Raw genomic sequence first — 16,852 nt, forward strand, 5'->3', positions numbered from 1 at the left:
CTTTCATTCTATTCCTGAGACAAGTTTAACTCAGTGAAATAACTACTAGAGCAATAATTAGTGCTTATCAACATTAGGGAAGGACTTATCACAATTCAGTAGCAGAAGCCAGCCAGGTTTATTTATTTTCTAAAGGTTCACGCACAGTTGGCAATCCTGTATGGCAACAGTTGGCAACGGGTGACACACACAGTGACTGGGATCTCCAGCTAGACTAGTCTCTCTGTTAAGGCATGTTTATCTGTTAAAATAAAAATCCTAAAAGCAAAGCAGTTCCTTTGTCCAACACAAGCTAAAATTATTAGGGATTAGCTCACCTTCCTCTCATTATCTCCATAACCACTCTTCCTTGATTCTGCTATTCATGAATGAATGCATCTGCTCTTACATGTTTGTAAAGACATATCTTGCCAAAGGCTTAATATTTATTTTTTTCTTTCTCTCCCAAGACAGGCTACAGAAACCTTCGTGCTCTTCCCTAGCCTACAGGAGCACTTTCTTTGTCTTGTTTTCAGTGAGAAGGAAATAATCTTGTAATTCAGAAAAATTAGTTTAAGCCTCACTTCAAACATTGTAGAGATTCACTCAAGAACTCAGTGCCAAGATTCTTCTAGCTGTTTTGTGCAAAAATATCTCTCCAACAAACTGTACATATCTGAACAAATCAAAGCTCATCAGATGCCCCTATAATTTAATGAAAAATGCTAAAAAAAAATATGTAAGACATCAGAAGAATTCCGGTGATATTCCCATAGATCACTTCTATTTCCAGTTGTGGATGAAGCTTCCTAAAGAGAAAAATCCCCTACCTCGTTCCGACACTACATCCACGGTAGCTGTAGATGTCCCTGCACTGAGAGGCTGAGGCCGGGGCTGTGGCTGCACACAGTTTGGCTGCAGGAACGACGAATGCTTGCTCAGGCTCTGAGGATGTGTTTGGCTCTGGGCTAGGCATGGCATGGATCTTCGAGAGGGTTTTAATGGATGCTCTTTCACTGTCTCACTCTTGCTTGTATTCATACCTGAAAAAGCCCAAAGAAAAAGAATGTGAGCTCTGCCATATTAGGCAACGACAACAAATGATAGCTAATTATGAAAATGCAAGTTGATTCATCCACTTAACAAGCAATGTCCCAACAAAACAGAAATGTTTAAAATAGTTAAATTCAAAAAAGAATACAGAATTGGGAAAAAAAATCCAGGAATTCTTCACCTACCCTTCCATCAACACCCCACAATTTGAAATCGCAATATCCTAAATCTGATGATTCTGTGGTGCATACGTCATACAGGCATTCAGAAGCAAACAACAGCACCTAGCATCATCCACGTTATGGTTGTTAAACAGAATTTTAATGCAGTGGTAGAAACAAAACTCCTCAAAAAACCAAACAAACAAAATGCAATACAAGCAAAAGATGTTCACGAGTTTCCTGAAGGATTCATGAACAACTCCTTTGAAATGCAGCTGATTTTGAGTTCTGATGAATCTAGCTGTCCCTGACCTTCAGACTGTTAACTGCTTCTTATTACTTCACCAACACACAGTATGACTTCTCTATTAATATACTGAAAAGGATATTAATATATCACTATGGAGCAGCACTAGGAAAAAAAGAGAAGGCCATGATGCTGCACAAGCACTGCTCAGCACTAACCAAAGCACTGGGGGGGGGGGGGGGGGGGTACCAACCATGTTGTAGTTGCAGATCTGAAACACAGCACCACAGGAGCTGCTGTGAAGACAACTAACTCCCTCGCAGCCAGACCCAGTAGACAGGGGCAGAAGTTAGTGCCATAAATTTTTGCTACTCTCTTGTTCAAATGCCTCAAGTTGTTCCACCAAAACCAATACAACGCGGCCTCTGAGAGACTGCTGCCTTTCCCGTCAAAGTGAGCTACACAGAAACACACCACAGAAGAAAAAATACAGTCCCCCAGATATCTGACAAATCTTTATGTACAAGGATATTAACATAAATGAAGATTAGAAATACACATTAATATGCACCTCTACCAAAAACATAAGGCAGAGGAAAAAAACCACAGAACACCTATGGTTACAATGCCGAGGAAGATTAAATACATGGGGTTTGCTATGAAGCGTGCTAAAGCCTCCTGTCTGTACAGCATCAGCAGATCTTCTGTCACTGCTGTACACCATGTCCAGGATCAGTGCAGAGTCTGTTTTACCACACTATTTCTCTGCTTGACAGCACAATTTAACTCTGCAGCGTGTTCTTATACATCTTAGTCTCTCAGTGATATATACTACCTCTCTCCGTGCTGGAAAGAAATAAGCAATCTAAACATTTCTGCTGCTTGGAGTGCCGTAAACTTGCAAGGAATTTTCTCTGTCGACATCTGTGCCACTCAAGGAAGGATGTCACACTCAGCGAGCCTCTCACTTATCTAAATCTCAACAGGTGAGTCCACAAAGAAGGTCCTTTGATTAGCAGGGTACTCCCCATATTTAACTATAACAGCTAAGGTTTTAAAAAGGCCTTTCATTTAAAAACTTCCCCCAGCTGACCGAACATGCTTTGCTTCATTCTAAGCGCTGCTCTATCGAGAAATGGATTTCATGAGTCCACCAAGGACAGCCCTCCCAGTCTGCAGCATGGTGGCACTGTTCTTGGTCAGACAGATTATTAATTTAACTAAGGAAATTCAGGCAGATAGAGGCAAGCCTCTTCTGATTCAGAGCAGGTCTCTGAACAGGTATGGGCAGAAAGGACTGCTTCTTAACGATTCTGAAACCCACGTTCTGTGCCAGCCGGGCACGCAGCGGCACTGGGCCACAGCACAGACGGGGCTCAGCACGGACCCCAGCAATGCTACAGACCCTCTCTGCTTTGCTACTGGCGAAGAAATGCTTTCCCAGAGGTATCCTTTCTAGCACTTCCTAAATGGACTTGTTTATTGGATTGAAGCCCACAGTACTTCAACAGAGCCATGGGTAATACAGAATAATATATAAAAGGATTTATTTCATAACTGTTCTAGATGGCTTTAACCATTGTCAGCAATTATGGACCCTATCACATCATTATTACTGTTGCCAAAAAAAAAATAAAAATAATGTTTCTTGCATCTGTACTGGAGTCACTGTGTGTAGCAAGATGAACCACTTTATTACCAAAGAAATTTACAGTTATGCAAATAACACAAACTGTCATTCAATTTTAAAAACAATTGAAGTGATACATATAAAAATAATTAAAAAAAGAGTGTAATTCTTTTATGAGGCACAGTCTCAATTTAAAAGAAAAGTACTCCCCTTCGTTCTCTCTCACTGTATATTTCTCTGTGTCATTTCTAACAGATTCCTTAATACCATGCTGCTTCTGCTTGGTGAGAGTGAGTCACAGCAAAGTAACCTCAGAGCACATTTGCTGTTACACTAGTAGTATGATTCCTTTCGTGACTCAAATTTAACAACCTAATTCGTTCTCTGCTAGTGTGTCAGAGCCCAGTTCTGTGACATGTGAGCTTTGGTGGCATTTGCTGTTGCGTGCCAATGTTTACCCAGCTCTGGCACACAAATAACTTGTGGTTGACATCACCAACTGGGTCAACTAAACTGATTTACTGAAATTATTCTTATTCCTTCCTCTTTTCTCTGTAGAGGTGTTTCCTAGAATCTGTACCTTTCCAGCTAGAACTTTGCTACACAGACCTCATCCAGGGATATTTGGATCTGCACTAAAACACATGTATATACTTAGCAAGAAAGAACACACTATTTTTTTCTATTCTATCTGCATTTATTGGTCATTTGCCTACAAAATACTCCTCTGGCACTTACCATCAGTATGAAAATGAGTATAGCATGAGTACAGAAATCTCTCATGTCAGAGAAAAAGGTGGTTAAAGTTTATGGTTTAATCAGATCCTACCTTTTATTTTAGCACTTCTGCCCTGGAAAATGTTCTTTCTGAGAGGAAGCTGGGGATTCCTGTTCTGTAGGCAAATCCCTGTATGGCTCAAAGCCAGAATAGCCAGCTGTACTACATCTTCTCATAGCTTCCTGGCAGAGCAGGCAGACAGGAGAGATGGAGCTAGAGTACAACGAGGTTTTCTGATCGTTAAATCAGTATGCATGATTTAATGCACACTCAACACTATGCCCATCTAGAAAGATTGTAAGTGAAGCCAGCTCTCAGTCGTCTCCAGGTTTTGGACATTAGAGACATGGAGGAAAAATTCTCCTATGCCTTATTCTGTGAAATACAGATACAGTCAATCATGTCTTTACTATTAAGAGAAAAAAAAATCATTGTATATTTGCATTTAATTTGCTCCTGATTTTAGATGAGGCAAGTTTGACAGCTACTCCATATGCATTGTTAACCCAGTGCTGGAAGCACACTTAACAAGGCTGGACCGGTGCTAATTTCAAAAAGAAGAGCCTAGTAACTACTGCCCATTTAATCCAGCATAAACCAGGCATAGCTACACTTTAAATCAAATCAATAGCATCAGCTTTATAGAGTTATGCTATATAATAATGTTCACAATCGCTATCAGCAACATGCAGGTCTTAGCAACTACACGTCATCACAAGTTTGCTTGATAAAAATACCTTCTTAATTGTAAAAAAACTTCTGTAAAGCCTTTGGCTTCACATACCATACATCACTAATTAAAATGAAATGTCATTCGTAAAACACACTATAACAGACTGAGAAGTTGATAAATCTCAAATGTTGCTGTCAAAAGCATCATCATAATTAGAATCTTTAATCACATAAAACATGAAGAAAAGCTTGCAATGGTTTTCATGACATTTAAGTTTAATGTGAAAACTTATTTCTACAATATCAAGTATAAAACAGCTCAATTGTGAAGAGCTTTTAGTTTTCAATACTCAATGAATGTAACAGGTACTTACTGCTAAATAATCTTACTCTGATTGGCATCTGCAACCTACAAATGAAAACCTAATGTAGGATAATTACTCTACTAAATTCTGAAAAACGATAACCAAAAGATACTTAAATATGAAGACATAATGAATTATTTCAGTAACAGCAAAGTTTTCTTACCTATTTGTAATACCTCAACAAATATGTAAGGTATTCAGTGTCACGTATCAGACTTGTATTTGACTAATTCAGGAATGCACCCATGCTTTCCTTTTTTATAGCAAAGTAGAACCAAACTGGATAACCTCTGACTTCATTTTATGTTCTTACGGAAGGAAAAAACCCCAGCATCTAGTATTGTTATATCAAAAACACCTAAAAGCCTCATCAAAACTGGAGAAAATTAACCAATCCTTTTCTTGAGGAGAAAAAAAATCACACAACCAAGACATACACTAAACATGGGAGGAAACAGTATTCAAGGATGAACTGTATTTCTCTTCAATACTATCAGTATGCCATGAAATCTCATGAATTCAAGTTTTCTAAGGTGTTTGTTTTGTGTTTTTTTCTCAGATCACTAACTGCTTTTTCCATTATGAAGTGAACAGGTCAACATAGAACCAAAGAATCATTTAAGTTGGAAAAAAACCCTTTAAGATAATCAAGTCAAACATCACTCCTATCAAATGCTTCAAGTGTAGCCACTCAGATGAGTGTAACTCCTAGGCTAGCCAAAAAATACATCCTGAATGAAGTCAGTTATTGTGATGGTGTTTTCCAGTTTCATCCCACTACACAAATAACATTGATTTATGAAGATGTTTATAAAATCATATGAGGTTTAATGATATCATCAATCATGCTTTTGAAGACTGGTTCCACTACATACCATGATTTTCCTTCAAACTTTTGCACTTTTAAGTATTGTGAAAAGAGGAACATAAACCATTAAGTAAATTGTAAATGCCTATACTCCTCCTAGCCTTTTTTTTCCTCTCAAGTTAGACATGTGAGCAATAACCTTCAATCAAGAAGCATAGCTAATGAAAGGGAAAGGAACTGGCTGGATCATCTGAAAGTTCTCCAAGAAAACACACACAACAGGATATAAAAAAAAAAATATGGTTACTTCAATTAGGAATTATTTAAAAACTACTGAATCCTGGTAGAACAGGTTTCAGAGATGGTGTATTTTTCCCCTGTACATCCTGCAAATGGTATTAACATTTTGTGCAACCTTCAGTTTCTGGTTTCTTATTTTATAGAACTTTATCCATTAGATAAAGAAATAGAAAACAATTCCTTTACTTATTTAGATAATCATAGATTTTGATACCAGATCATTTTTTTTTCTGATTAGCCGTTTAGAAAGAACTACTTCAATGTGGAAGTCTAAGGAAGGCTAATGAAACCTTATCAATATTTCAGCTTTTTTTCTTGACTTAACAATAGAGTGGCACTCAACTTTCCAATAGCACTGTAACAACAGCAAACAGAAAGGGTTAAAAAGTCACAGTAGTCCTTTTGGCTATAGACCTTCCACAGACAGTGATTTATTTTGTTTATAAATAGCTGCCTCTTGCAAAAATAAAAATCCCTTTCTGAGACACTGTTTCCCAGGAAAAGTCTCCAGCTTCTGTGGTGAAACACCATTGGCCAGCACCCAATTTAGTAAGGGATTCAGTCCTCGCGACCTCTGCATGACAGTGCAGAGACAATTTGACATATACTTCCAGGTCACTACTGCAAATACCAGCTAGGTTTAAAAATGATCCCTAGAGAAACTCTGCTGGAAAACTCGTGAATAACTGGTTTACTATTTTTAAGCTTGATATTCATGTTTGGGTTGGCATTCGACATCCCCATGAACACAGAACTCTCCACTCCCTAGGGACACCATCTTCACCTAGGCACCTTCCCCGTGTGCCAGGGGAAGCAAAGTAACAATGCAACAAACCCAAAGGATTTAAAGAACGTTGAAGACATTCCTCCCATTTAAGTTACATTTGCAAACAGGATTCTCTGTTTCTGCAACTTTGATTGCCAAGTCTTTTCAAACAATCACGGCCTTATTTTTCTTGTAACTGTACTAAATGTAGAGTAAACAACAACCAACCAAACTGCCACACACAGACCTACTACAGCGCTTTCACAGAGAATCAGAAATAATGTTTCTTCTATTATATACCTCTCCCGCTCAGTACAGTGAAACAAAGACATATTTCCTTGTGGAAGCTGTAAGAAATTCAACTACTGGAATTAAATAATTGCTTGCAAGCTGCATAAAGCTCTGCTAAATATAGTAGGAGGTTGGCCTTGGTCATACATGGTGCCTATTGGGATAATTCCCGTAATGATCAGCTGTAAAATATGAGGTCTATTCCTTTGAACAGCTTTACCTTTGATAAACATTACATAATCAACTCACAGGTCAAGAGAAATAAAAAAAAAAAGATAAGTATAAGCATGTTTTCATTTGCGATTTGAAAGTACATATGTACAAAATGTTGTCCCACATCGCAAGATTTATAAAAGCAGCCAATAAAATGCCCATACTTAAGGGTTGTGTGTTGGAACATGATCAGACACCTATCTTGGGGGTTGTGGGGCAAATCAAGACATTTATCTCATGAGCTCATGAGACCTCCAGCAGCCCTGTTATACCTTCTGCTCACAGATAAGGGAAAAATGAAGGCTTCCATTGCGGACCACCACGTGTTGGCCCCAATATCTCTTACTTGAAGTCTTTTAGGCCCCTGTATGGTATGGATTGCTACGTATACACATAAAAAACTGTCAGTATTCCCAACTAAGTACAACCACACTACCTACTTTGGAACCAAGATGATTTAGCTAACTTTTGAAAATAGCAGTTCTCACACCCTCACCTTTTCAAGTAGATTATCTAACACAGGACCCAAATCTAAGCTTTCTGTTTGAGAGCTGCTTTAAGACTTCATCTTCTCCACAAGGAAATTACTTTTAATGAAAGAGATTTTAGTTTATGGATTTTGAAAAGTGGAAAAATGGAAAGGAAAAATGGATTTGTTTGTTTGTTTACAAAAATTGTATTCAAGTTAAATACAAAAGCCTGGGTAAGGCAGGACTCACACCAAATTTAACACGTTACAGAATACTCCTCCTTTTGTACAAAACTTTGAGATTGTCTCACAATTACTATCACAAACAAGATCATAGACTTTCCTGACATTACCCATGTCAGTGAGATGCACTTTAAGAGTTTTTAAGTGTCTAATTTGCAGATAATAGCAAATAAATTTGGTCTTTCCTGACAAAGGTGAGACAAATACAATTTTAAAGTAAGGGACAGCTCAGACAAGCAGAATGGGGGTTTTCTGCCCAGGGGTCTACTTGCCATTAAAAGCACAGTTAAGAAAAGTAAATATCTTTAAATAGTGATTTCATTCTAAAACTTTATGCAATACTTTTCATAAAGTTTATCTCCAGGAATATCTGTTCTTACTGAATTTACACTTTAATTTTAACAGAATGAAATTTAGTGGCTGTCTAATCAATAATACTTGCGTGCAAATAAAGCAAAATATTTTTGTGCTTAATTGACCATGGGAATTAAAAGGCTTCATAAGGCTGCTGACTAGTCTGGAAAATCTCCAAGTTGTTACCAACATATCTGCCAGAAAACATTAGAAATCCAACAAAATATTCCATTTGCTCCACCAAACTCATCATCATAGTAGATCTCTGGAAAGCTATATGTCCTCATCAAAGCAGCCTATTCCCCAGGCCTCATTCTTGGAACTATTAAAAAAAAATGTTTTCTCACAGCAGTCTCAGGAGACTGGCACTGGTATGATTGAGTGGATTTAGTAACAACATAATGAGGTTACAGAAAAGGAAGAAAGTGCATTATTGCCTTTTAATAGAGTAAGATAGAGCCTAAATGCACTAAGCATAAAATAAATAGGTATCAAGGGTTTTGAGCCAGGTCATAATATTTATTTGCTAGCCGAACAGAAGAGCAGATAACTGGAGTGAACAGCCCAAGAAGGCATAAAACTCAGGATGTTGGTGCTTTCTCTCACTTGCATATGTGGCCTGCATAAAGTGGCTCCATTCCCTTTTCACCATAGGAAATGAAAGGTCTGATAGCAACCAGCTCCGTTACAAGAAAGATGAGTTGTGAAATGTCTTTATTCATGTTCTGTATTCTGTCACAGTTGGTCAGATTAGAAGTCAACAAGTTAGAAGCAGGGTCCTATGACCTAATTCAGATTATCATCGTTGCATCAGTTAAGGTGTTCTGATAAGACAGAAAGCATCGTATATTACCAGTCCATGATCTTTTGTGAACTTAACTAAAAAGTCAATAGGAATAGGATTACAAAGTTCTGGTTTTGCTCAGCTTTTTGCATATATCTTTGCAGAACAATATATAAAACGTGTATGATCTGCATTTGGTAAAAAGGACAACACATTGTGCGGAGCAAATCAGAGTTAATAAGAGCTGCTCAGTCAGTAGAGCGGTAATAACACAATATTCCTCAGGCTTCAGCACAGATCTGTGTGGAATTTACTTCTGTAAAAGACATGGGCAAGAACAATGACAACAAAAAAATCAACCTGCAAATTACTTCAAATTGTATTTCAATTCCAGAAATTAGGAATGGCTAGTTTGCTACATGGACATCAGGTACATGGTTCTGCTTCAGGTCTTGCCATGAACAATGCTTATGCATTCACCAACTTAAAAACAAAAAAAGATGTTGCTTATTTTGATCATTGTATTTTCAGTCGTAAGCAATACTGCTCCGTGTATTTTCAGTCAGATCTAGAAAAACTCCTCTCCCAGCCCCAGATTTCATTTACAAAGACAGACCTAGCTGGAGTTTACAACAAATACCAAGCTCTCAGCCCTATGATTTCAATTCAGAGGAAACCTGCAAGTAGGTTGATTATCTTCATTTCAAAAACTGCTGCCTGCAAACCTTCAGCTGAGAATTGCAGTTACGCAGAAGGTACTTGGGACAATGACTTGACTGAGGCTTACAGTACTGCCATGGAACAAATGGTGCAATAAAAGTGATTAAAAAACTGAATTCATGCCAGTAGAGATTTGGTTTGGGATAATATTCCTTCTATGGATTATACACAAGTGTACTGGAGAATAACCATGAAACTACTGTTCTCAGAGAAAAACCCACATATTTTTTTGAGGAGGATTAGTACATACTTGGCAGATGGATTGATGCAATGAAAGAGATGGTGGATAAAACTAAATATGATAAGCTTTGAAAACCAATGAGTAAAAAGAAAAATAAAAAAATCAAGTTTAACATTTTTTGGTGCCAAATAAAAAACAAATCAAAACACAACAAAACTCTGTGAACATTTTCACATTCTTCAAAAATACTAAGATGAAGAGATATCAAAGCAGACAGTAATTGTCAGTTTTTCATGGAGGGACAACATAGCAGAAGTTAAAAGCATTGTACATTGCTAAAGATAGACTTCATGCACTGTGCAGAATGGATGGTCCTTTCACAGAAAGCGGAGTCCTGTAACAGGCACTTTCAAAGCTGAGGATGTTTCTTGTGGCCGGGCAGGTTACAGAATATGCAAGACAGAGGATAAAGCACTGCAGTGTAAAACAAACTATCTCTTTAAATGCAAGTATAAATGCAACCTCAATGGTTGAAAATACATATAAAAAATTACTGAAGGAAACATGATATTTAATATAAGATCATACTATACCATAGCAGCTGTAATTAGCGTGAAAAAAGTGTTCTCACTTTTGTGGACGTAGGTGTCTCATCAAAGAGGCATGAGATGGGTCCAAATAAACGTACAACCGAAAGAGCAGTATCAAATTAAACAAACTGAAATGAGACAGTCAGAAGAAAACATCTAACAGCATTAATATACAATTTATATTGAGGTAGTTTTAAAAGAAAGTTAGCAACCGTAAACCAAGCAGTTTTACTGAGGAAATAATTTGGAGAGACTTCTCCAAGGGAGCCATTCTATTCTAAGTGCAACTCCTCAGCAAAAAAATTCAGTCAGGTTCAAAAAACCCAACAGCAGCAGCAACAAAAAAACACACCGCAAAACAAACAAACAAAATCAACAACAAAAAAACCCCAACCACAAAGCAAAACCACAGAAAAGAACAAATCCACATGACTGAAAGACCTCCAAGCCAGCATGGCAATATCTTACTGAAAACGTACAACATATTTAACCCGTTTCAAAGTTCACGATAGACCTTGCACTGTACAATTGTGTGATTAGTCACATTTTCCTGCCAAACCTTTGAATCCTCATCCTTTTAATTCTTTATTCATTTTTTTGTGTGTTCATATTTTATTCATATTTTGTTGTGTTTCTAGTTCCAGAAATAACTGTAAACTTAACCTATACCTATCAGCACAGTTAGAAAGTAGTCATTAACATTTCAACTTCTCTTCCCACTGACCTTTTCCTTCTGCTAGCAAATGGAAGAAAGGCTAAATTATTTCTTATTATAAGAAAAAAAGGAGGAGGGAAATTTAATTTTTGCAAGGAGTAATGAAAGAACATACTCACTTTTTATTTTCTAGATTGTGTACTGCAGTATAAGTGCCTGTCAATAACCTTGTATAAGTATCTACAGTATAATAGGTATTGCAGTTAAAAAAAAAAAAACCAAAAAAAAAAACCAGACCATACACATTTACTGCTTCTAACTTCATCTGTGTGGTCATATGACAGCAATAGAATTACTAAGATATAGTTAAATATAATTACAAGTTAAATCAAGTTCCAGATAAATACACTGTTTAAACAGAAATTTCTAAGAGACGGTAACACATGTAAGTATTCTTGAACAAAAGCTTAACCTAATGAGCATGATCAAGATAAAAAGTAATTTTTAAAGACATTGAAACTAAAATCTGTTATTTGAACACTATACTAATATAAAAGAAAAGAGTTTGCTTATTTCCATCTTTTATATTAATTACCTTGTAACTTTTCTAAATCACTTTTTTTTATAAGGAAGATAAATAACTCCTTTAGCATCTTTTCACTGATCTCTGCTGTGTAGGCAGATGGAAGGGCTATGTTCTTTCGGTCGGGTCCCTGACCTAATGACAAGTCACCAGGAAGGTGGTGGTGCTCCTCACATGCTCTGGGACCTGGCCACCACGGCAGGAACAGCGCCGGCAAAGAGCTCAACCGTGCAATCCGATTGAAGCACATCACTACTCTGTTATAAACACTGCGGCATTGTAGGAACTGTGTAAGCGAATCCTTTTTGCTGTACAACCATGTGTGTAGTTCTGGTGCCAGTGCTTTTGTTAGTCAAGGCTTTAGGGCCAGTTCCTGGTTACATCAACTGGGATGTGCTCACCAGCATCAGAGGCAACATACCGTAACCCGGTCTCAAATGCATTACTCATATATTGAAAATATGAATATTCTTTGCTAAGTAGAACCTTAAAAGTCCCTCCAAGAAACCTAAACTTTATTGAAACAGCAAGTGGAACCTGAAGGTCACAAAATGTTTCTGAGAAGGTGCTAGATCATCCCACACCACCTGCATCTCTGCCTCATCTTGCAGAAAGCACTGACAACTCTGGGCGAGAGCTGTGCTACTGAACACCACAGAAGCGTGTTCGTATTATTTCTAATCTATACCTTCTCATTCTCCTTGCATTGTTATGTAGGTGTCCCTCTCATAGCTTGCAGTACATAGCAGCAATGGTTTGTATATTTTTCCAAAGTATTCCCACACTAGAGATGAATTACAAAATACACCAGCACAAAAACAATGACTAAAATCTCCTGTAGTGTAAAAACCAAGAATTTCCATGTTAAATTTCATAAAATTTTTACTGACTCCATCCATTTCAACAGCAGGCACATACCCCAGGCTTTTTTTTTTTTTTTTTAATTTTTGCTAGTTTGAATTTTAAAAAGTGCGTTATCTGTTTCAGAAACATTGGAAAAAATATATTTGCTAATGCTAAAAAGGATTCTGACATTTTCACTGAATAGCTATCTTGCCCACGTGTTTTAGAATGGGGTACACTAATTTGCAAAAACCTTGCTTTTTAGATGTGCAGAAAAATACACCCACATTTGGTCAAAGTATAAACTCAAAAAAATCTCTAGTATATGTTAGATAATTTGTTCCAAAGCAGTGTGCTTCATCCATTCCACCATCCACAGTTTTAAACTTGCAGGCTACTAATTCAGACATGCTGTATCCCTTTTGCCCAGCGTTATTGCTACGTGCGCTGGGGAACTCTGTGATAAAAAGATGAAAGCATGCTGCGGCCACCCAGGAGGAACGCAGGGGGGAAAGGCATGTATGATGGCAGTCATATGAAACAGACTGAAAAAAGAATCCTAAAATAAAATAAAACAGCAGGCCTTCATGGATGGACAGAAGAGTATTGTATAGCCTCTGCTGATTTAGTAAGGCTTTTGATTATACTTTTTCTGGAGTTCTGATTTCAGAGACTATGCAAAACTGTCATAGCATGGATTCAAAAGCAGTTGGCTCCTACTCTGACCAAAGGTTAAAAAAAAACAAACAAGAGCCTTTTTCACTGCAAAAGCATGACATGATAAATATATTGAAATACTTAGCATTTTCATTTTAGAAAGGAAAACCGGTTCACTTGGTCTACAAAGAAGCATATAGGATGGATTTAGAGTTAGCACACATGCCTGATGAAGAGACATGAACCAACTTGGGTAGTTTAGTCAACAAAAGGATGAACAAAGACATGGCAATGGTCTTCAAATACGTACGCCATTACACAATTGTTCTCTCCGTCTACAGCAGTCAGGGAAAACAGCAATGAGCTCAAGCCACAAGAAAACCAACAAAGTTACACTCTAGAAAAAACTTCTTAACAGACAAGGTTAGCTAGCCCTAAAATAGAGTGCATAACAACTTTTTTTTAAAAGACTCCTTTTGTGTGTGTGTCTTTAGAAAAGGTTAAGCTCTATGCTACAGCATCCACACTCAGGAGATGCTGCAGTTCTGTTAGGAGGCTTGAGGCTTATCTGCTTTGGTATGCTGGCAATGGCTTGCACTTCAGCATCCTTCTGGAGTGTTTGCATCGCACTCCCCTGAGTTTGCAGGTTCTTTTGCAGCCTGTTGCAAGAGGGCTGATTAAATGCAACAGCATGTGCTATACAATATCTGCAATTAAGACTGCAGAAGCCATTTATGTTCTGGCATTTCTGAGCTGAGTAGCACTGTACAGTCTACAAAAAATAACAGTAATAACATCTGAAAGGAATTCCAGTAGTAACTGAATAAATAAGAGAACACAGCATTACGTTAAATGCAATATGAAAAAGTATCAGTTATGTGCAATTTACGTCCCCAGTAATTTCCCTTCAATTTTTATAGTATTTTAAGAGCTGTTTCTGAGTTAAGACCACAGAGTCCTTGGTTTCAATTCAACACACTAAGATCCCATCTTCTAGCTTCCCTTTACCTTGCATGTTAAGCTATAATCATGATACTATTTTTAAGTTGCCTTCAACAGATGTCTCTGGAAAGTTCTTCCCCAGCCTCTGGTACTCAAAAGTACAAAAGATACATTAGTCAATACAATTTGGAGAAATACAAAAGACTGGAGAAACTGGAAGAACCCATCCTTGCAGATGTGCTCACATGCAGCTTTTAAGGGTTTGATATGCAAGCGGAGTCATTCCTGCAGACAGCGAGTTTTTTACAACAGTTCCATTAGGCTTCACAGCCTCAAAGGCTTTATTCTCAGCAACCAAAACTGTGCCAGAGGCTTTAACCCTTTCAGAAGTAAGCTATGGATCAACCTCTCAGAAGAACTTTAAAAAATAAGAAATTAAGTGTCTGGAGAGGTTTGTTCTTTCTTCATATTCTTGCTTACTTCCATAGCTGAGGATCAGCCAAGCCCTCCCATTTGCTTAACTTAATAGCTCTCTTCAACTTTCAGTGAGGACAAATGAGTTTGCTGCTAAACTCTGTGATAAATTAATCCACAATCACCAAAAAATTCATATTATATTTCACAGGAGGATTTAATGGCTCAACATGGGAAGCAGTCAAATAATCCCTGGATTTAAGAATCCCTAAGTACTTATCTACAAAAGTGACACTAATGGCTTCAAAGCTTTTTGTGCAGACTTTTAATATGTATTTATATGGCTGTACGCACTTCAAAATGCCTCTAAATACTGCAATGGTAATGAAGACAAAATAAAAAGACACAAAATGTGTATAGAGCTGAGACCAGGAATCACTGTGATTTATTTGTAGATGCAACAAAAACTTCTCAAGTGTATGAAGACTAAACTCAAAGCAAATCACTTCAAATCTGTTAAAGAACAAAACCAGTGAATCATGTTGAAGTCACTCAATATTTTTAATAAACATGTAAACTGGCATTGTATTACTCATTACTTATGTGTGAAGATATGGCTTCAGGATCAGAAAAGCTAGGTTTCTTGCTTGTCTGTCATGGGCTTGATAATCTCTGCTGAATGGAAAAAAAATTACAGTCCTGTATGGAAAACTGATTCCAAGTCTGCGTACACTGACAAGTATTTACTAGGGAAAAATAAAGGTCACCGTGAACTTCGTTGTGTGCTCAATGAAGTAAGGATTAAACCCTCAACACCCTGTACTGTCCTCTGCTGTGTATAGGAGGGCTTAGCTCATTGTTTGAAAACCAGCCAGAGTCTGAGTAGATAGCACTAGTGAAATACTACAGTCCTCCTACTCCCACATTCATATAATACGTCTTTTTGTTGTTTAAGGCATGCACACTTAAAGCTGTCAATTCTGCCTTCAGAAATTATGAGTAAGGTTATCTTAACAGGCGATGTTTGAATTTAGTTCCAATTGGACTTAGCAATCTTCAAGCCTAGATACACAATAAACGATTTATCATAAGAGAATTTAGAATTTAAGTGCTGTGCAGGAGGAAGGCAATCTGAAAATGTCCTTTATAAAATATTTAGAGGTAAAACCTGTTAAAGATGATAGAGCATACACTTAGCAACATGGGTCACATTTACAAAAAAAAAAAAAAAAGACTGAAAAAACTGCTGGGGTTTTTTGCTCTTCAACTCCTCATGACCGTTATTACTTGTGCTGTCCTTTTTTATTGCATTAAAAGCTAAACCAGCAATTTTAGCAATGGATGATCATTGGTACACAGAGAGCTTATACTTCCTGCACTGTGAAGAAGTCATCATTCAATACATGAGTATGGCTTTCCAAACAAATGGAAAATCAGCTGCATCGCTTTCCAGAGCCCCTATTCCCACCTTTCTGCCCTGCTCCTCCTTACCCCACGGCAGGGACTGAAGCATGGCAGCACTGAACCACTTCAGTCCAAAACTCAAGGTCTGCTGCCTAACCCACCTTCACTGTCTGCTCCAGGAAAACCACTCGGCTGTGTATTGAAGCACCCACAGGAAGGCAAATATGCTGCTGGGTTTGACTCTCCTGAGATTTTAACTTCCACCGGTAACTTTTGCCCTCCCCAAGGCAAGACTGGCCATAAGCAATCATTCTGCAACGCATTCCTGTTCCCTTTGACTCTGAATCCTTTGATGGCACAGACTGAGACAATAAATGTCTTCTGAAAAATCCTTACATGTGTGCAAAATTTACATGTCCATTTGAACATGACCTCTATAGTATCCGACATGGTGAAAGAAATACTGACAGCTACAGTACTAAAGACAACATTGGAATGCAGCATTAAAAAAAATAATCTAATCACACAGAGGCAAAATCTGAGACAGAAAACCCAGACCTCTTATTAGAAACTGGCTGTATTTAGCTGGACCACTTAAGACTACACAGTCAATACTGTGGACCATTGAGACAGAATCCAAATAATTTTTTTTACAAAATAAAGAGTATTCACATGTTCCAGAAAGTGATGAACTTTCACAATTTGAGTTCTGCTCATTTTCTGAGAATTTCTGCAAGTCAGAAGTGAAGC

General features: G+C 37.6%; 1 protein-coding gene across 1 annotated transcript in view; it reads right to left on the bottom strand.

The window, feature by feature from the left end:
- The window catches only part of ANO3 (anoctamin 3), a 138,141-nt gene that overhangs the window by 89,624 nt on the left and 31,665 nt on the right, over nt 1–16,852 (bottom strand). Inside the window, exon 2 of the mRNA XM_037403195.1 lies at nt 810–1,022. Coding sequence (XP_037259092.1) covers nt 810–1,022 — 213 coding nt within the window. The remainder of the gene's footprint in view (nt 1–809; nt 1,023–16,852) is intronic.

Source organism: Falco rusticolus, chromosome 10, assembly GCF_015220075.1.
Source record: "Falco rusticolus isolate bFalRus1 chromosome 10, bFalRus1.pri, whole genome shotgun sequence".
Taxonomy (NCBI): domain Eukaryota; kingdom Metazoa; phylum Chordata; class Aves; order Falconiformes; family Falconidae; genus Falco; species Falco rusticolus.